Here is a 22,696-nt window from a genome sequence, read left to right on the forward strand (position 1 = left end):
CGGTTGAAAAAGAGCCGTTGGGGCACATTTTGCAAATTGCATTTTGGGGCAAAAATGGGCACATTTTTAAATAACGCGTGAGTTTTTTCGTAAATGAAACTGTTGTTTGAGTGCGAAAAGTTTACTTATCGCACGCAAATTTAGTTAAAATTGCTAAAATGAATAAAATAATAACAAAAAAAAAATATCAAAACTGAATTGAAGTTGATGCATCTGACAGTTTAATTTATTACTTAAACAAAATTATGATTTAAGTTACAAAAGCTTAAAAACGAATATGGAGTCGGAAATAATACATAAATCGTCGCATTTGTGATACAAAATAGTATGTTCTACTTAAATTTATACTCGTGTGAGAAGTTGTCGATTGCCCCGAAAGCGAAGTTGAACGGTCATTCGCTTGAGTATAAATAGTAAATTTATTCATAATAAATATACTATTGCAGAAGTACAACATACTATAAGAAACTAGTGGATCCAACAGACGTTGTCCTGTCGGAAATTTCGGACACACGTCTTAAATTTGAAAAATAGGTCCATCCGTTGGGAGGAGTCCACTTAAATACACATGAGCAGGATAAGTATATTATATCGACGGAATTGAGAATCTAAACCAATCTCAAATTCACTGGAACACACAAAAAAATCATCAAAATCGGTCCAGCCGTTTAGGAGGTAGTTTAATTGTGAATCAAAACCATTATCAAATCCACCTGAAGACACACACCAATCTCAAATTCACTGCAACACACAAAAACATCATCAAAATCGGTCCAGCCGTTTAGGAGGTAGTTCAATTGTGAATCTAAACCATTCTCGAATCCTTTTGAACACACACAGAAAGTTTCATTAGAATCGGTCCAGCCGTCTAGGAGGAGTTCAGTGACATACACACGCACACAAGAATTATATATATAAAGATATGAATATACTATTGCATGTTTGAAAGCCTTTCAATCGATATATTATACCTTCTAATTTAACGTATAACCAGAAAGTACTGCATGTAGAGTGGTGTCGTAAAGTGATAAAAAATATAACAGAGGATAGTCTCTTGAGTGTATATAATATTAATACCAGTGACAAGACCTGGGTATATTCTTTATGAAGATTTACCGACGACATTTAAAAGGATTCAAAGTATTGATAAGAATAATGGTTAGTTTTTTTTTAACAAATAGGTAAATTCCGTTATGCAATAATAAAGTAATTAATTACATAATAAAGTAATTAGTTACGCTTGAAAACTATAGAACAGTTAGTTACTGTAGATAAGGATGTAAATACGCGCGGCCCAACTGTCCAAAGTCCTAACACTAAGTTCCACTAAGGCATAGTTTCTCAACCTTATTTTGCTCACCACCCACATTGAGAATATGTTTTTTTCTAGAGTATTTTCGTGTATTTTTTGCCTTTTTAGACTATTTTTTTTAATATACCCACGCCCCATCTGCGTCATCTCAATACGCCCTAATTTTTTCTGGGAAAATTTATAAGGGAGCGTTATCTCCCACGTTGAGAACTTATGCACTAAGGTAACAAATAAGTTTTTGAGGGCTGGACTTTCTGTACTTTTCACCTTGTGATTTTATTTATTTCTAAAATTTAAAGATAAGCTAAGCGAAGGTGTTTTAGGAGGATTTTTTTTCCATCAATTCAAGATACCCGAGAAAGGCTGTAGTGTAACTGCTTTACATCATCATTATCAGCCGGAAAACGTCCACTGGTGGACAAAGGCCTCCCCCAAGAATTTCCGCGACGATCGGTCCTGCGCTGCCCTCATCCAACGTATTCCGGCGATCTTGACCAGATCGTCGGTCCATCTTTTGGGGGGCCTGCCAACACTGCATCTTCCGGTACGTGGTCGCCATTCGAGGACTTTACTGCCCCAACGGCCATCTGTCCGTCAAACTATGTGCCCTGCCCACTGCCACTTCAGTTTCGCAATCGTTTGGACTATGTCGGTTACTTTGGTTTTACTGTTTACTGCTTTACACAATGGATGCAAAAGTGTGTAAATAGCGAAGGAATAAACATTAAAAACGACAAATATATCACAAACACTATATGCTACATTATTAAAAAGAATACAGAAGTTTACTATGTGACCTCAAATTCTGTTTTTATTCACAGAACCCTATACTAAAATGCTATCTGTCTTATTAGAAAATAGTTAAACATATTCCCCCTTATTCATAATGGTCCGCTAACTTTAAACAGCCGCTTAGGAGTGTTTTTTCTCATTCTGACTTAGGTCAATAGAAGAACACAGAGTGAGAATTAGCAATGCTTTAATGCAGACTATTATGAACACTAATTGTTTAAAAAAAGTTCTATTACAAATCTATGTCTGATTGTTGTTTAGCGTTTAACGCTATCTACTATAGGTAGGTAGATAAATCTATTTATAGTCGCTTAATCGATGAAAAAAGAAGTATGTTAGCACAATGGATAGAACTGCTGACTCTCTTCAAGATGCTGCCGGTTCGATCCTCGCCCGCCACGTGTATGTATTTTTTGTTATCCAATAGCTATGAACGCTTGTTCGCTGTTCGCGACAATCGTAATGTTAACACCAGGAATAAACTCAATAGTTATTTATGCAACTGTTGTGTAATAAGGGGTATTAAAACATGAATGTGGGTTTACCTATGTGATAATAGTATCACATGAATGTTTTAATACCTAATTATCAACAGTTGCATACAAGACTTTATTTACACCCATAATATGAATCCTCTATAAAAGATTCTGAAACAGTAAGCTTACTGCTAATATTAAAAAAAGCCTGTTCTAGTAACCATAATATCATCCAAAGGCGAGTTACTATGAAAACGGATGATATAATGTTGTACTGAATTTCATTACAACACTGGTTTGGATGGTTATCAGGACATTGGGTGCTTTAAGGCGACACTTATTGCCAGCGACCTTGAGTGATATTAGTTCACAGCTGTCGGCCCGCCATCTATGTAACAAAGCCAATATTTTAAAAATGATTGCGTGGAAAACGTAACATTTAAATAGACGCAAACAGTTATATGCTTACAATCCTAATTATTGATTACTTATCTGAATAAATGTACCTACATAAAAGGGTACACTCTATAAGAATAACTTTCTTGAGAGTAGCACTAAACAAATGCGTCATGCCGAGAAAAAACTTGTTTAACTGCAAAGAAAAGTGGTACTTCAAAATAGCTCTGGATTTGTAACTATAACCAGCAGCAAGCATTAGCAACCTACAAATAAGACTTAAGGGTATGTGTAACAGGATAAAGTAGTGTTCATAGCTCCAAATACTATATTTTCACGACAAAACTTGTCTAAATACACCTTGTTTGCGTGCTTTCTGCTTACCCTTCGCCTTAATGTTGGCAATAAGCTAACTGTTGTAGAATATTTAATAGAGTATTTAATGCATGGGTCTAGATAAACTTCTTAGTCTACTCGGTTTAGTCGAGTTAGTCTTTTATTGGGCCGATGTATATACGCTTTTTCATCATCATCCAAATATACAAAATAAGATTGTTACCAAAATTCAAATGGTAAAGGTTCATCAACATCATCATCATCAGCCGGAAGACGACCACTGCTGGACAAAGGTAAAGGTAAAGATTACTATAACATAAATGATTTTCCTAATAATACCACAGACTGGGAATGGAGCGGATACCCCAAGGCTCTATAATTATAAATGTTAATTGTAAAAAAAAACCCGCTGAGTTTCTTGCGCCCATACTTCTTCATTCTCCATTCAGTCTGAAGCATATTATTTCGAACGGGTGGTAGTTTTTGACGTTCAATAAATGATTTTTAATCCAACTTTGAATAAAAATATTTGAATTCGAATTAATATACTCTGGTGTGGGACACACTGATCACATACTACAAAGTGACCTGTATGTATACTAATTGCTTTTTCCTTCCATAAAAATACAATGAATAGATAAGAGTATTACCATATTATAAACATTTTCCCAGTAGTCTAATGTGATCAGCTGGAATGTTGTAAGCATGGACCACAGGAAGTTATCGAAGTTGGTGTAGCCGTGGTTAGGGTTGGGTCCAACACAGAGACAGGTGTGGTCAGCCGGACAGTGCCTCGCGCCGGTCAGATTCCCGCAGATGATTGGCACTTCTTCATCGTCAACCATCCAGTGTGAAGGGTCTTTTATCCATCTGCAAATCAATATTTGTTTTATTAAGTCATCAAATTACGAGCAATGAGCTTTGAGCGGGATCAATACAATAATTATCTTTAATAAATAAAGCTATTATCTATTTTACTTAGATAATTTATACATCTAGATAGAGTCTCTTGCTGTTAGATAAGCGATAAAACAGGCCAGGATACTTAAGTTTGTGTGCGTGACAAGCTACGTCTTACACTCGCGATTTGTATGACACTGTGTTAGTAGGCGTTAATTGCACAAATAGAAGCAAGTTCTAAGCTCTTTTTTTTCCACGTTTTCGCAGCTGTCATAGTCCATCTAGACTTATAAATGATCTAAGCTTTTTTACCCGGAAGGACATTTGAGGAATCGAGCGGAGATAGGTTACCTCTGCCGTACAAGATCGCCATAGTTTTATTTCGGAATTAGAAGCATTCTTAATTTATTACAAACATTATACAATTTTCTTTACAAAACTCACAAAACTATGTCATGTTAAATAGTATTAGTGTACAATTAATAGAATTTCGTACAATTTTTAAAGTTAGGGGTATTATGGTGATTTTTTTTCTCACTATCTAAAAAAAATAAAAATGTTATGAAAAAATGAATTATCTACTCATATTCTGTAGATATATAATTGTTTTTTTGTGAAAATATAAGCTGTATATAAACTGTTAAAAATGGTTTAAATTATGCGCTATTTTCGTGATTTCTTGGAATAGCAGCTTTAACATTCTCATCACCCAAAATGTACAAATACCAATACGTTGAATACCAATACGTACAAACAGACGTGAAATATTTTGAAATTAGTCCTAGCACAGTTTGACATCGACCGATAAGATTGAATTGTAGCGGAAGTTCTTCGTGATAATATTCCCGCGTGTTGATATGGGGACAGGCCACCATCTTAATGACGATGACGTCAAGTACAGGCAGATAAGATCTGACGTGGTTATGCCTGTAGACACCTTTATATACATACTTAAATATAAGCTCACTGAAATATTTAAAAATCTTTAGTAGGTCTGTAAAGTTACACGCTATTTTCATAGGATACCATATTATTTCTGTAAGTACAATATCTGGATTAGCAAATTATCTCTCTTTCGAAGATGAGTCAAACTTAATGATTTTATTATCAAACTATTACTTCACAGTTTATGTTATTTATATATCATATATATTAAAATCACCCCCTATATATTTGTTTTTTATTTTTTTCACAATATTTTTATTTTTATTTAAATATGATTCAGCATCAAAAATACATACAACTTCAAATTTTCACCCGTCTACGATCAATACCTATTTTTGTATAGAGATTTTTATATTATTCTGTTCCGCCCACTGATTCGCAATAGGGTTTTAAGATTGTAATCGAATGTAATAATTATTCTAGTACGATAAATTTCATGTACGATATATTTGGTGGGTTTGAGATTCGGAAATATCGTGCGGCTTATAAAAAACTGTTTTATAAGCTACAAGACATTTGCATTAAACATAATTTTATTAAATCAATGCATCTCTATATCTTTCATGCTCTTAACAAAAAAGTACCGGTGGTAAAGTAAAAGTTAGTTAAGCTCGGTTGTTGATGTGAAATAAATAATTTAATTTTAAATCCAGCGAAAAGTTTACTGAGCTAATATTCGTAGAACTTACTCAGCCCAAAGTTCGTCTGTGAAGTTTTCCCCCGAAGGCACCACAAGATTCTTCACACATTTATTTCTCAGCTCTCCCATGTATACTTGTAGCGCAAACAACGCGAAAACCATTAGGCAAAATATTGTTAACGTCATTACTTCGGCGAGTTGTTTGAAAGAATGCAGCAGTGCGTTGATAATAGTTTTCAAGCCTGAAAATGCACAATTGTTAAAATAGAATACACAATTTCTAGTCACATTATTTTGTTGATGTGGAATTTCATCATATAATGCAAAGAGGATGTAAATACTACGTAATAAGAGGCCGGACTGCCTAAGTAAAAATTGAAATTTAGTTTAGTATGAAATGTGTAGAGATTTGACATAAGTTTGAAATAGTAGTAATTACAGTATGGCGATTGGGGTCAAAGTATAATCCGGCTAAGTTTGAAAGCGAACTGTTGCTTAGAACATAGTGGATTTCGGCTATCTGCGTTTTTTACAAGATTATAGCCGACATCTGTCAATATATCAATGACTGCACGTTTCATAGAAACGAGTGAATCGCTTTTTTCTTTGTGAGTTTCATTTTTTTTAATGAAAATAAGGGACGAGACGAGCAGGACATTCAGCTGATGGTACAAGATATTTGCATTATACAAGATATACGCCCTACCCATAACAATGCAGTGCCACTCAGGATTCTTGAAAAACCCAAAACTTCTGAGCGGCAGAATTGCGCTCGTCACCTGGTGACACTTATGTCACAAAATGTTAAATCTGATTTGCCCAGTAATTTCACTAGCTATGGCCCCGATCAGACCGAAACACAATTGCAAAGGAGTCTCTGGCAACTGGTAAAGGCAATCTTTTTAGAAGACACACCGAACAAATGATTTGCTAGATGTTACATTAACAGCACTGGAAATAAAACAACCATTGAACGAATAAGTCGATGAGTAAGGTTTTATATTTAGATTATGGATTGGTCTCCGCTGCGCTCCAACTAGATACCGCAGGCGTAGTCGCAAAGTGCGGAAACTTTTACTACGCTCAAATGAGCGTATTCGACCCAGTCGAACAATGTGTGACATTGACGTGCCATATGTTCTGTTAAACTTAGCTAATAATTGATACTGAAATGCCACGTTGCGTAATAAAACCTTGTAAAAATAATACTACATGAAATAAGAAAGACACTGGGATCACACATCATCAGAAAGTATTTTGTATTTTATAATTCTATTGAGTGTCAAGATGCCACGCACACAAGCATCTAATAGTTGCCGTAAAAAAAAAGGCTATTGTTCTTAGGTAGTGCGGTATCTAGTTGTAGCGCAGCGGTGACCAATCCTTAATCTAAGGCTTTATATCATGATTGTAAGTGTATGGACACTCTCTCTTCAGACTAGACAGGTAAGGTAATTATTTTTTAAATCATTGCCGTTTTTACAAGAAAATTTAGATGGAAGTGTGCTCAATAAATAAATATAAGCTTGGATTATTTACACATCTAGATAGAGCCTCTTCGTGCTAGACAACCGATGAAAACCGGTCAGGTTTAATTCTTAAGTGTGCGTGACAAGCTACGTCTTACACTCGCGATTTGTATGTCACTTTTCGTTAGTGTGCAAGCATTGCTCAAAATAGGGGTTACTGTCAACCTTATTTTTTTTTTCAACGTTTCTACAGCTGTCACAGTCTATCTAGACGATAAATAAAAGACCTATGCATTGTATCACGAACATATTATTATCACGAATAAGAGAGATACAACAGGGTGATACGTGTGGAACAAACTTACATAAGAAAATCTTGACTGTGACGTTTTGAAGATTTATAAACTTTGCCTAACCTTGTGGAAAAGAGCGCAATTTTATAGAAACATCTTTTTATTTTTTAACATTATTTTTCAACACCTGTATACTTGTAACTTTCTCTGCGAGATGGAATCAGAAATGAGGAGATCCGTAGGAGAACCAAAGTCACCGACATAGCCCAAATAATTGCAAAACTGATGTGGCAGTGGGCAGGGCACATAGTTTTGGGGCAGAAAAGTCCTCAAATAGCGACCACGTTCCGGAAGGCGCAGTGTTGGTAGGCCCCCACAAGATGAACAATCTGGTTAAGATCGCAGGAATACGTTGGATGAGGGCAACGCAGGATCGATTATCGTGGAGATCTTTGGGAGAGGCTTTTGTCCAGCATTGGACGTCTTCCGGCTGATGATGAAAATTTGTATACTAACATGCTTTAAATATGGACGTCAAACATCACTCTTCTACTTTCACCACCACAACCATAAGTGCCACAAGTCAAAGCAACGGAAAAGAGCTTGAATGACATACATCAAGCTATATCAGGATTTATGAAATTCGATTTGAAACAAAAGCAGATAAATATAACGTACTGGACAATATGTTATGTTTTTAAAGTGATAACCCTAAATTCTAGGATTAATACACAAATAAAATATGAAAAACAAAATTTTATGAACCATGCGGGATTCGAACCCACGACCTCCGGCGTTCCGTGCCGGTGCTCTAACCAACTGAGCTAACCGTTCGAGTACCGCCTCGTTATAAAATTCTACCACAACCTGAGAGTTGAACAAAGCAAACAGAATTTTACTTGTGTATAACGTACTGGCAAGATTGATTGAAAATATAATAGGAGAGAGTGAACAAGAAATCGCAGTAGACAGTATATAAAGTGGAGAGATTGCTCAAGAGAAACAACAATGACACAATGTTCGAGTCTTTTGCCAAGCGGCTCACAAAATTAACACACATTTTGTTATTCAGATATTATATTACATCATTTGTTCTTTATTTGGAATTAAGAGGCTAATAAATAGTTTTTTATGACGATAGAATTCCGTCTCTTTCTCACACCTAGGTTTTTGTATAAGGATAGCTATCTCACTCTTACATAGGGTTCGTCTATTACTCCAGTTTAAGATTATGAGTTTAACCTAGCCTATATAGCAGGGGCGTGAATATCATATAGGCAATTAGGCAGTGTCTACCTCGTTATGAATAAATATAGCGTTAAAGTTAATTAAGTTTGATTTGGTTCAATATATTTATAACCAAACTTCTATTGAACCCCCACTCATAAATTATCTTAAATACCTACGGTAAGCAATCCCAAGGTTCAACTATGACTAGTTTGATCTAGTAGTGTAGTGGTTACATTACTAGAAAACCAATGCACGCCCCTGCTGTATAAGTTTATCATATAGCCTAAGGGATGAACTAATTTTTTCTGGGAAAATCTATATGTAAATATATGTACATATCAAGTAATGTAGCAATAGGAGGCTCTTATAGCAGGATGCTAGTATGCAAGCACTAATTGTATTTCGGTTTGAAGAGCCCTTAGCTAATGAAATTACTGGGGTTATGTGACTTAATATCTCATGCCTTAAAATGACGAGCGTAAATGAGTTGTGGGGTTTTCAAGAATACTGAGCGACACTACATTATAATGGGCAGGGTATATACTCTAATATTATTAACCATGAGGTGAACGTATTTTTTTAATGACAATAAAGGATGAGACGATCAGGACGTTCAGCTGATAGTAATTGATACGCCCCGCCCGCTCAGAGTTCTTCATCTTGAGACATAAGATGTTCAGTCTCATTTGCCCAGTAATTTCACTAGCTACGGCGCCATTCAGACCGAAACACAATAATGCTAACACATTACTGCTTCACGGCATAAAAAAGGCGTCGTTGTGGTACCCATAATCTAGCCGGCCACCTGTGCAAAGGAGCCTTCCACTGGTAGAACAGAAGATTTATTTATTTATTTATTTAAGATGTACCAACAATAACTCAACTTAACATTAACAATTGATTTGCACTTACATACTAATTCTAGGTTGGTTATTCTAATTAGGTGCATTCAGCATTTTAATTATGAAAAAAAATAAGTAACTTAGTAATAAATCTTAAATCTAGAAACTATACAATGTAAATAATTATAAAGTGGTAAGTATGGAATTACAAAAAATAAAAGTAAGAATTAATAAGTCATTAACAATCTAATACAAACTATTATCTACTGTGGTCATTATTTTTTCTAAAACTTTATTTTTAAATGACTTAAACGTGTCGTGAAAGATGGAAAGGTAAGCGTCATCAAGTAATAAAGCGCATCAATTGTTACTATAACCGATTTTAATTGACAAGTCGTAAACCGTCAGCCAAGCTTGGCATTAGCTCCTTTGTATTCTGAATATTTTGTCGCTCTTTGAACAATACTCATTTATTATTACCTACTGGTACACTAACAAATAACTACAAAACTAACAGACCATTTGTTATTTGGATAAATAACAGCATTTGTTCTTAATTTGGAATTAAAAAGGCTAATAGTCAATTAAAAAATTAACTCAATTCAAATGAACAAATTAAATTTATTACAAACCACCCGAGCTATGTTCTATCAAAAGTAAACAAAATACAAACAATGAAAATCCAATAACATAAATTGAAGCTGGCGGCGAAATCTTGGTTATTGTGACATGGCTTTTAACTCGAGGGGAACAATACTAACATTATGAAACATGAAACTCAACCGAGAACGAGCCATATTTTAGACAACGGAACGGTTGCTGACTAACTTTATAGCTAATAGTCTAAGAGCCCGTGACCGCCAGACCTTCGTTATTTTATAAAAGCTCAAAGTTTGTCAGTGCATACTCCCAAGCCCCAACACAGGTAAGAACGATTGCCAATTATGAATTTTGGACAAGAGCTTTGTCAGGTAAACGGAACTAAACGTGTGTATAATACCGATCTAAATCATCAAATAATAAAGTCTGATTTTCTGGTATTACCTTCAGACAGACAGCTAACATCGTGGCAACCCCTTGCTAGTTTACCCTTAATGTTCATGAAATTATAATTCTGCTTGAGTTATAGTATAAAAGCTGATTTTTATATAAATAAATAGATGATGTTAGCCAGATATTTTTGATAGTTCCGACCCATTGCTAGACAAGCATGTAGGATAACTGTAGGAGCGAGCGCCTACAGCACTAAAATACCTTCATCGATTAAAATATCTGTGAAAAGCGACTGGCATCAGCATCGAGAGTACCAACAAGAAGCTTTTTTTATGAAATTAGTAGCATCATAGAAAAAAAACGGGTTTCGACGATGTTAACTGTCTGAAATGATTGATGTGATTTTAATATTCTGAAGGTAATACCGGAAAAGCAGACTTTACTATTTTATGAATTTATATCGGTATTTTAAACACGTTTAGTTCCGTTTACCTGCCAAAGCCACTGTAGTCCAAACTTCATAATTGGCCACCGTGTTTACCTGTGTTGGGAGTATGCGCTTACAAACTTTCAGCTTCAATAAAATAACGAAGTTATGGGGTTCACGCGCTCTTGCGCTATAAGGCACCCGTGTCAATTAATTAGGAAAACATTTGTTCTCTAAGTGTTAATGTAATTTGTGGATGTTGTTGTATCAATCGAATCTAACGTTACAGGTTCAATTAGCCAAGTGATTATCATCAATAAACTGTCCAACTAAGATAGAGTGTTAAAGCGTAATTACATAATAAATAAGCAATTAATTTTTGGTTCTTGTTATGAAGCTGAAAAATTTCTTTGTGCGAGATTTCAGGATTATGATTATATTATGAAATTATTATAGTCAACTAATTACAACAGTGCTGTCGACACCTACAATATATTAGCGTAAAGATTAACAGAGCTTGAGAGAGAGAAGTTCTCTAACGGAGATACAGCAGGATAGAAAAAGTAAGTCAGTAAAATCTATTGTTACTGTAACCAATTTTGGTTGACAAGTCGTAACTAGTCAGCCACTCTTGGCATTAGCTTCTTACGGCCTTACAAATAAACTTGGTATAAAGTTATAACTGATGATAAACAAAGAAAATGCAAAATGTTTACAATATCGTTGAGAACACTGTCAATACAATGATAATTCTGAAGTTTTCCGAATGACAAGCTGCCTTGCAAATAAACGCGGGAAACGTTAAACGTCAGAACAAACTATTCATAAGCAAAATGTCTATTTGTAAACATTTTACATATTCTTGATTTATGCTTAGTTATAACTTTATGCCAGTTTTATTTGTAAGGCCGCAAGTGTTTTAAATATTGAACCACTAGCTAACGCACACATTGTCAGATCAAAATTCCTCACGAATTATCGGGCTGACAGGTCGTCAATACAAAACACAAATAATACAAAACAAAAATAACACAATACAAAACAATACAAAAATATTTATAAAGATTATTATTATGACGAGCGATAGACGAGACGATCCATTTTACTAGTGGGAGGCTTCTTTGCACAGGACTCCGGCTAGATTATGGGTACCACAACTTCGCATTTTTCTGCCGTGAAGCAGTAATGTGTAAGCATTACTGTGTTTTGGTCTGAAGGGCGCCGCAGCTAGTGAATTTACTGGCCAAATGAGACCTTACATCTTATGTCTCAATGTGACGAGCGCAGTGTATTACCGCTCAAAATTTTTGGGCTTTTCAAGAATCCTGAGCGGCACTGCATTGTAATAGGCAGGGTGTTTCAATTACCATCAGCTGAACGTCTTGATTTCCCGTACTTTCATTAAAAAAATTTGGTCATTTAAGACTAAAGTTGTACTATAAAGAGTTGTTTAATATTATAGCCTTGATTTGAATTTCATTTCAAAATATTTTCTGGCTGACAGTATACAAGAATAGAAGCTGTCCCGACAGCGGAAAATCTTCAGCTTGACAAAGAGGTTTCAAATCTACAAGCATTATTCCTTTGTAGATCTCTTTGCCACAGCTTAATACTTTAAAATATTGCATTCTTGATAAAATACGTCTTTAAATGTCCTTATTTTATGTTAGTCTTTGATATTGTTGCTCTAATATACAATACAATGATGTTGCAATATTAATAGAATTTGCGATTCCATTTATTTCCACAAACAATATTTTTTCACAAAATTTAAATTCATATATTTTATATAAGATATAATTTTAAATCACTTTTTGATCATGATAAACTAACACCTATTCTTACTCAAATTAATATTAAATCATTATTCAAATATATAAAATAATTATTATCTTTATTAATATTAATATATTTAAATCCAGTGCCCTGATGTTTGTTTCCAGTGAACTCCTTAACTAATGGACGTATTTTAATGGAGATTAATTACTTAATGGAGCGCAGTTTAGTCCAATTTAAGAGATAGGATAGTTTTTATTTCGATTTGGGACCCATAATTATTATTATTTCCAATATTTGTATTGTATGGACATATTTTCTATGAGAGAATTTATTGACGCACGGTTTGACAGTTCTGCTGTGAGACAAATTTCATTATAACCAACAGGGAGCATATTTTCCGAACTTATTCTTGATATTAAGAACGCTCTTAACTTCTACTAAGAGCGCGCTTTGTCACGCCAGGTAGTAGTCCTTAAAATTATAAAAAAAAGCAGAACAGCTGACAGCATTAGAAACGTCGTGTAGTGTCATTGCCCCTTATTACTTATGTATAATTGCATTACAATTCTTGGTAAAAAGTTTACAATAAAACTTGAAAGTTTTCCTGCAAGTCTCTCGCTAATATGCCATTAGCTACGACACACGGAGCTTTAAATGAACGAATTATCCAAAAGAGCATCTGAATTATCAATAAATAAATTTTAATCATTTATTAAACGCAGACACATTTCGAAGGCTTATTATGATATTAATTAATACGTAAATGATTATACAATATGGAATTAAATAGTATTAAATTGTTACTTTTATATATGATGAGTGAGTAATATAGCATGAGTTTAAATTTTATTTTTAGTGATTGACGTATTGACGTCAATAAAGTATTTTTGACTTGACTTTGACTTTGAACCCTTACGTATTCCGAGTATGTCTGGTAGTATATACAGGTAGTATAGTCACTTTCAGGATATCTCATATACCACTGGACTGGCGTCAAAGTGCTTTTGTGCCTGTTTGATTTTCGCCATTTTGGCGCTGTCGGCCATGTAGCGGAAGTATGCGGAACTAAAACTAGTGATGACAACGTCAGCACACATCAATAGATAGTAGGAAACTATTAACAAAAAAATTGTGTAATTTATTACGTAGATTCTTGAAATATAAATAACACGGAAAACGAACGAAATTAATTCAAAATGCAAGAATACTTCGGAGTACGTTCCATCGTAGCCATTTGTATTATACCTCAAAATCAGTTCGCTGGACGCACGCGAGTGGCGCTTCAAATAGGCACAAAAAATTTGCTGTCAAACGTATAGAACAGCCTGCCCAGTGGTATTTATACAGGTCAGTGCTCATATTGCATGTCATTTGCAACAGGGCCGTAATAAGACTAAGGTAACTATTAAATGTTCTGGAGCCTAAAAGAAATTATGAAATCAAAACTACCCTTGAAATTGAAGAAGAGAGTTACGGATGGGTATCTCCCCTGGTTGTCTTATGGTTCACAAACTTGGATATATAATAAATATACGAGGGATAAAATACAGAAGACCCAGCGTACAATGGAAAGAAGCCCCATGAACATAAAGCTGAAGGACAAGAAGAAATCAGAAAACATCCGGAATAAAACGAAAGTGATAGATGCCCTGCAGTATATGAAAAAACTGAAGTGAAAATGGGCTGGTCATGTGGCCAGAACGACAGATGGACGGTGGACACCCTCTGCTCACCAATTGTCACGTATATCCACGAGGCAAGAGTACCAGAGGACGCCCTAAGAAACGATGGATTGATGACATCAAAAAAATAGCTGGAGAAAACTGGACTCTGAAAGCAAAGTCAAAATTGTTGGAGGAGGCCTTCCAGGGGCCTTAACTATGAAAATATTATTTAAATGTATATATACATATTTCATTAAGGAAATAAAAAGGCTTAATTATTATTATAATTATTATCAATTAAATGTAAATATTCTAAATCATTCTAAATTACTGAAACACTTACCCGGCATTATGGAAACAGTTTTTAACGCCCTCAGAACTCTGAACGTCCGTAATCCAGCCAAGTTGCCGACTTCCATCCCGATGGTGGCATATCCCGAAGTGATTACAACAAAATCCAGCCAATTCCACGGATTCCTTAAGTATGTGTACTTGTTTAGAATAAAACCTTTCGCTATACATTTAATGATCATTTCCGCCGTGTAGATCGCCAGGAAAATGTACCTGAAACAATAGAATATTAATTTAGCTTGTTTATTTATTTTATACATATTATATCTATAATTATATCTATAGATAGTTTATACGTATAGAGTCTATTGCTGTAAGATAACCGATAAAAACAGGCCAGGAATACTAGTTTAGTGTGCGTGATAAGCTACGTCTTACACTCGCGATTTGTATGTCACTTTGTGCGCGTGTGCGTGCATTTCTCAAAATAGAGGTTAGTTCTAAACTGAATGTTTTTCTACATTTTCACAGCTGTCATAGTCTATCTAGACTTATAAATAATCTAGAATACGAATATATAAATCTGTAGGTTCAATCTGCTATCTTATTTATTTGATAAAACAAGTTTTCAGATTCATATGAACTCTCATATTCTTACTGTCCATCTAATATTTACAATATCAGAGTATCTTAAATTATGAAACAATGATATTTTTTCAGCACTTGGGTATTTACATACTTGTCAAAAATAAACAAAATTATATCTAAATTAATTACTTATTATGTCATTGTGACAGTATACAGTATACAGTCTCCCTGCGCCTGGCCAATCAACCACACGCTTTCGCCATTCAGGCAATCATTCACAGTGTAATAAGCCTTTTATATTAAAATATTCTTCATTGCAATCAGCAATGTTTTCGGTAGGGTGGTGTGTCGGAATCGCACTGACTAAAACCACACGGTGTACCATACCGCGCTTTGATAGAGGAGTCCGGGAACGGGGTTATTAACACATCCGGTACACACCAATTAAACCTACCTCAACTCAAGAATAAATCATAAAAAACTATTATGAAAATAAAATACTTTTAAATGGATTAAAATGTGAGTAAATGAAGCTGTATTTTTACATTAAGATTTGCGGAAAAGTTACAGTTTCAGAGGGAACAAGAGGTCGCAAAGTTACCGAAACGTCACGGAAAAACCTAATGTTTAAAATACAGCTACAATTAGACGTGCCTAAAAAGTTATTTTTAAATAAAAGTTTAATACTCGCGTTAATAAAAGAAAATAATACTAAATGAATAGTTAGCAAACGAGCAAATTGAAAGAAATCGCCAAGCATTTTAGGTTTATTTGAACGTGTTTTAAAACATGTTTTAAGTGTTGGAGTAAGGATCCCCTTCATTATGCCCTGCAGCGTTGTAATAAATGGAAAGTGATTTTGTTGTACTGTTAACTAACTGGAAGTTGTCTTCAAACAATGCGGAGACTAGAACCATTTTTACGGCGTTATAAGTACTTCAAATTAGTTAGATTTAATATAATTCCGCTTGTTTAAGTAAGTAAAGCTAAAAACGTATACACAGTTTCTTTCTTCAGAATGCAGTATAGAAGGGTACTATAGTTAGTTAGTTAAATTGCGGGGCAAATAAGACTAAACATGTTATTTTATATCTCAAAGTGTGCCTCTGAATTTAAGGTTCAATAAATTTATTTAATTACCTTGGTTTATTCATTTTGTATTTTTTTATGGAAAAGAAGGACAAACGAGCGTACCTGGTGATCGCGTAGCCTGGTGTTAAGTGATCACCGCCACCCCCATTCTCTTGCAACACAGGAGTGTTGCCGGCCTTTAAGGAAGGTGCACGCACTTTTTTTGAAGATACCCGTGTCGTATCGTCCCGGAAACACCCGGTATATATAGTAATATTGTCTTGAAATTACTCTTATAGAGTCTTGGTGATATGCTGTCAATTATATCGATATTCTTAATCTTTTCAACAAAACAATACTAAAATTACTATTGTTCTCTTATTTAATGATAGATTCTGTGATAAGAATTGATTTCTATTTGCCTTATGAGATAAAGCAACAACACCAGATAGTAGAGTATTATTATTATCAGATTTTCTTCTAATTTACGTTCAACCTATGATTTAAGAAAACAATTGATTGAAGCAGTATTAATATTGACGAGATAAATCTACTATGGCTTAAGAATCTCAAGAAATTTAAAATAGATACTTTTAGAATTATCATAATCCGTATTTTATGATACGCTACGAGCCGGCTACAAGAGTTTTACGGTTCGCTACGCGATTGCTACGACGTTCTCAAGCTTTGCTACATCGAAACTACGTTTGAATAATGATACCACGAGAACTTTTCTGCATTATTTTGTTTTTTCAGCGGAAATTTTAAGTGTATCTTAAAAATGTTTTTGTTAAATTTTGATTATCATATGACATTGTGTACAATATACTAAAAGCTTAAAACTTATTAAAGTTAATTTATTGAAGTAGGCGTTACTTTGCGGAAATCCATAGTTATCCAAATGTTTTAAGTTTTCTTAGACTACGAGAGTCTCGTGCCAGATTTTGGCGAGTCAACATGTCCTGAAGATGCCTCGTGCAGAGGCGAAACACGTGTCGAATTGATTAAAGACAAATATTGGCGGAATTAACACTTAAGAAAACTTAAAACATTTGGATGTTTATTAAAATTAGTTACATTTTAACGGTTTTTTGATGTAAGAGAAGGAAAAACAAGCTTACGGATCACCTGATGGTATATGATCACCACTATTCACTCTTGTAACACCAGAGGAATCACATAAGCGTTGCCGACCTTATAAAGTGTCGAATAAACGTACATATGAATTAGAAAATCAAAAACGCATTGATACATACTACCTGGCTGGACCCACCCTACAGGCTAACCAGTGGGAGGCTCCTCTTCACAGGATACCGGCTATATTATGGGTACCACAACGGCGCCTATTTCCGCCGTGAAGGAGTAATGTTTACACATTATTGTGTTTTGGTGAGGGGCTAGTGAAATTACTGGGCAAACGAGACTTAACATCTTATGTCTCAACGAGACGAGCGCAATTGTAGTGCCACTCAGGATTTGGCTTATATTTTTTGGCACTACATTGTAAAAAGCAATTACCATATAAATCACCTTCAGCTGAATGTCCTGCTCGTCTTGTCTCTTATTGTCATAAAAAAAATATTGGCACCGGCAATGGCGGACCCTACAAATACACACTAGATTTTATGGGTGAAAGGCCCAAATAACCCCTCTTTTCCCTTGGCGGGGAGTGTACATTAGTCATTTCCTGTGTATTAAAAAAAGTCATAATCCAATAGGTTTTGTATAGGCGCGGAATCTAAATAAAATAGGGCTTATTTCTTGCAATTGTAAAATAGCTAGCACATAAATCAGTTTGTTGCTGTACTGGTGATGGTGCAAATATAGTTTTTTTACACGCTTTTTACTACCTTCACCTGTATTTATATTTGTTTGTAATCGACTCATTTGGGCGCGATTTAGACCCACTTTACACGGCCAGATTTCGTTCAAACTTCGTACATTTGTCGAGGACTGATGGCAATACATTAATATGGTAAAATTATTTCATTTTTCAATTTATAGAATAAAATGTTTGTTAATTTATATAATTTTCATCTATCGTCTATAAGACAGGCATTGATGCTAATTATAAATTTCAAAATAATTTTCTATAAATCTCACTGGCAGAGTTTTTGCAAATTTTTCTCACCAATATTCGTTAAACATCTTCAATAGTAAGAACCAATGAACGTAGCGTATTTTAAAATTAAAGCGAGACCAATAACAAAGGTAATAAGTAGGTAATGCACCAAGAAATTATCCATTGCCTTCAAGTAATAGAAGTTATTCAAAACATTTGTAAAACAAGGCCTTCTATAATGTAATTCATTACACGTAACTCAAAGTAGATTTATGTATTAGTGCATGCGATACTATCATTAACCTTCAACAATATAAACTGCATTTTGACATTGTGATAAGTAATTATAAACTTAAACTTTAACTATTGCAACGCAGACAGCATACATACTAACAACATTAAATCATTTACAAAATTCTTGTCATTCAAAGATGCCTCCGGCCTTTCAAATCAATCACGTTACTGTGACAGATTGAATCATTTTATGATAGTTTCTTTATACAACAGACGAATGTTTCTGGACCTTCACGGCCGTTTCAAAATTATACATGGATCCTTGGATGGACAGGAGGATTACCAAGAAGACAAAAGTCAGATTGATGAAATGCCTTTTGTTTCCAATCTTTCTCTATGGAGCTGAAACTTGGTCTCTGAGACTGCAGTAAAATCGATGCATTAGAGATGTGATGCTGGAGACGCCTCCTAAAGATCCCGTGGACGGCATTGCGCACCAATGTCTCCATCCTCAAAGAGCTTCGTATCAAAGAGAGACTATCGTCAATTGTGCAACTAAGAATACTGAAGGTCTTTGGTCACGTCTCTAAAAATGAGAACTCGATGAAGAGACTTGTAGTTCACGGCCAAATGGAAGGCAAAAGAGCACGCGGTTGATCGCCAATCCACTGGATAGACGCCATCACAAAGGCTACTGAGTCCACCATGGTCCAGTGTACTCGCAACGCCTCTAACCGTCAGAAATAGAAGCACATCGCCAGGAGAGCTACCCTCAGAAAGGATATCGACACACCAAACACCCCACCTGGTCAACGCAATCACGACCACTCTGATAAGAGTGTCCGGCTAAGAAGAAGAAGACATGGATCCTTAGAACTTAACTTAATATCTTACTTAAATTTCTCCATTCCAAGATGTTTACCAAGACAACTGATTAATAAAATATTTTCAAATAGTTACGCTTGAACGAATGTGAAACAATACGGCAATTTAAATAGAATATCTATAACATTTAACGATATCAACGATCATGACTGACATTTTTCACGACACTTTTAGGTCATATAGAAAAAAAGTTTTAGATAAAATCACGACCACGATAGATAATCGTTATTTATTCTTACTTTTGTTTTTGTACTGTCATACTTATCACATTATAATTATTTATATTGTATAGTTTCTAGAATTAAGGTTCAAGTTACTTAAACTTTATTTTTTAAAATGTTGAAAGTACCTAATTAGAATAACATACCTAGAACTAGTATGTAAGTGCAAATCAATTGTTAATGTTTAGTTGAATAATTGTTGGTACAACTAAACTGGATGTCTGGCGGTCCTCCCAGTGCAGTTTTCAAAGAACTTTCTTCTACGTACTACAAAGATGTGGAATGAGCTTCCTTGTGTGGTTTCCGGGACGAACGACATGGGTTCCTTCAAAAAAATCTTAAAGGGCGGCAACGCTCCCGTGATTCCTCTCGTGTTGCAAGAGAATGTGAGCGGCGGTGATTACTTAACACCAGATCACTCGTATGCTTCTTTGTCCTCCTTTTCCATAGAAAAAATCAAGCGGCCGTTTTTTTTGATGTTGATGATAATATTATTTTTAAGAGATAATGGGTCATCTAATAGTGAGCTATCATTTTAGCTTCTTGCAACATCAGAATTTCGAGAGGTTCGAAAAGGTTGGTGAAAGGTACACACAGGAGGAATTGTATACGATAAAACCTTAGTAGCTTCAAATGTAGCAGCGTTTTTCTTTATTGGGATCAACCTTAAGCTTATATCACATATTTTCAATACATCTACATTCAAATTCAAATATTTTTATTCAAAATAGGACATGATATCACTTATTGATATTCAAAAAAGTATACAAGACCTGAACTGCCAGACCTGAGAAGAATGGGCGCAAGACGAGACGAGCAGGATCAGCTGATGGTAATTAATACACCCTGCCCATTAGAATGCAGAGCCGCTCAGGATTCTTGAAAAACCCAAAAATTCTGAGTGGCTCTACATTTACTGCGCTCGTCACCTTGATACATAAGATATTGAGTCTCATATCAGCCTCCCATTAATATTTACAAAAAAATATCATTACAATGTAAGTAATATCGTGCAATAAAATTTATTATTTAATATTCTGAGGGCGGTCGCTCCATTCCCAATCTGTGTTACCATTAAGAAAGTCATCTATATTATACGATTGTGTTGTAACAGATATTGAGAGGTGATGCTCTCAAAATACTTACAAACTCGACTTAGCCGAGTAGTTGGCATTATAAAAAATACTATAAAGGAAGTGAAATTAAATCATTTCAACGATTACTAGTTCATCTGATAAGCATACATGTATTTTACGTCTTAAAAAGTTCCTTGTCCTTTTATAAAATAATAACAAAAGGGTTACGACCACAGAGGAGAAAAACGCGACGAGTTCGTCCTACTATTATATCGCCTTGTGATGACTGACCCAAAATGTTTTTGAATGACACGGAGTGAACACTACCAGGTGATTCTCTCGCCCGTGTGAAAGTCACCTTACACGTTCTATTTATTTCTCTGCCACAAGGCTCACAGTTAGCGTTCACGTCTTGCGTATCGTAAGTCATTACTGGCAACATACACTTTAATCATACTATCATAATATTTAACGGAAAATGAAAAAAAGAAATATATCATAATAGCTGAGGCACACATTGACAAATCATAATTGGTCACGCATTTTCCAGTGCGAGGCTCATTTGCACAGGATGCCGGCTAGATTATGGGTACCACAATGGCGCCTTTTTCAGTCATGAAGCAGTATTGTGTAAGCATTACTGTGTTTCGGTCTGAAGGGCGCCGTAGCTAGTGAAATTACTGGGCAAATGGGACTTGACAACTTATGTCCCAAGGTGACGAGCGCAGTTGTAGTGCTGCTCAGAATGTTTGGGTTTTTAATAATAACAAAAGGGTTACGATCACGGAGGAGAAAAACGCGACGAGTTTGTCCTACTATTATATCGCCTTGTGATGACTGACCCAAAATGTTGTTGAATGACACGAAGTGAACGCTATCGCGGCGATTCTCTCGTACGTGTGGAAGTCACTTTACACGGTCTATCTATTTCACTGCTACGACTTAGTAACTACATCATAGCTAAGTATTGCTTTTAACCTATTTTTGAAAACAAATTTAATTTTCTTTGAAAAAGGCAAGCAAAGAGAAACGTAATAAATCTTCGTATTATTTAAGTGAGGCTTCAAATGAAGACAAAATATAATAAATAAACTTTATTACGAGTTAAAATATATTTCCAACGTATCCAAGGAAAAAGGCTATACTATTTTGTTTCACTTCACGAATTATTTAAACAAAATATGATGCCTCTCTAATTTAAGGACATATACAAACCTGACGTCAGCATCTGTCTGTTTGTTCGCGATAAACTTAAAAAACTACTGAACTGTTTTAAGTTCGGTTGTCACAAAAAACAGAGTGATTAATGAGGAAGATTTAATTGTATAATATGTGTATGATTGTTGAAATATTATGAGAATGATTGTTAATTAGTCGGCAAAATCAAACACAATATAACGAAATAATGTATGATGGAATAGTTTTTCTTCTATACGTCTACAGAAATCTGCTTTTAGGGATAGACTTCTTAGCCTATTCTAAATTTATTTAAAGTATAATAATATCCATCATCATCATTTCAACCGGAAGATGTCCGCTGCTGGACAAAGGCCTCCCCCAAAGATCTCCACGACGACTGGTCCAGCGCTGCCCTCATCCAACGTATTCCTGCGATCGTGACTAGATCGTCGGTCCATCTTATGATTACCAACACTGCGTCTTCCGGTACGTGGTCGCCATTCGAGGACTTTTACTGCCACTACCACTTCAGTTTCGCAATCATTTGGGATATGTCGGTGACTTTGGTTTTTCTACAGATCTCCTCATTTCTGAT

The 22,696-nt window shown here is 35.1% G+C and overlaps 1 protein-coding gene across 1 annotated transcript in view; it reads right to left on the bottom strand.

Annotated features, from left to right (window-relative positions):
- Positions 1-22,696, bottom strand: part of LOC126977822 (sodium channel protein 60E) — a 246,528-nt gene that overhangs the window by 40,618 nt on the left and 183,214 nt on the right. Inside the window, exons 4-6 of the mRNA XM_050826433.1 lie at positions 14,838-15,058; positions 5,847-6,039; positions 3,963-4,182 (exon numbers count right to left, since the gene is read on the bottom strand). Of these exons, the coding sequence (XP_050682390.1) occupies positions 3,963-4,182; positions 5,847-6,039; positions 14,838-15,058 (634 nt within the window). The remainder of the gene's footprint in view (positions 1-3,962; positions 4,183-5,846; positions 6,040-14,837; positions 15,059-22,696) is intronic.

This window comes from Leptidea sinapis, chromosome 46 (genome assembly GCF_905404315.1).
Source record: "Leptidea sinapis chromosome 46, ilLepSina1.1, whole genome shotgun sequence".
NCBI classification, from domain to species: Eukaryota; Metazoa; Arthropoda; class Insecta; order Lepidoptera; family Pieridae; genus Leptidea; species Leptidea sinapis.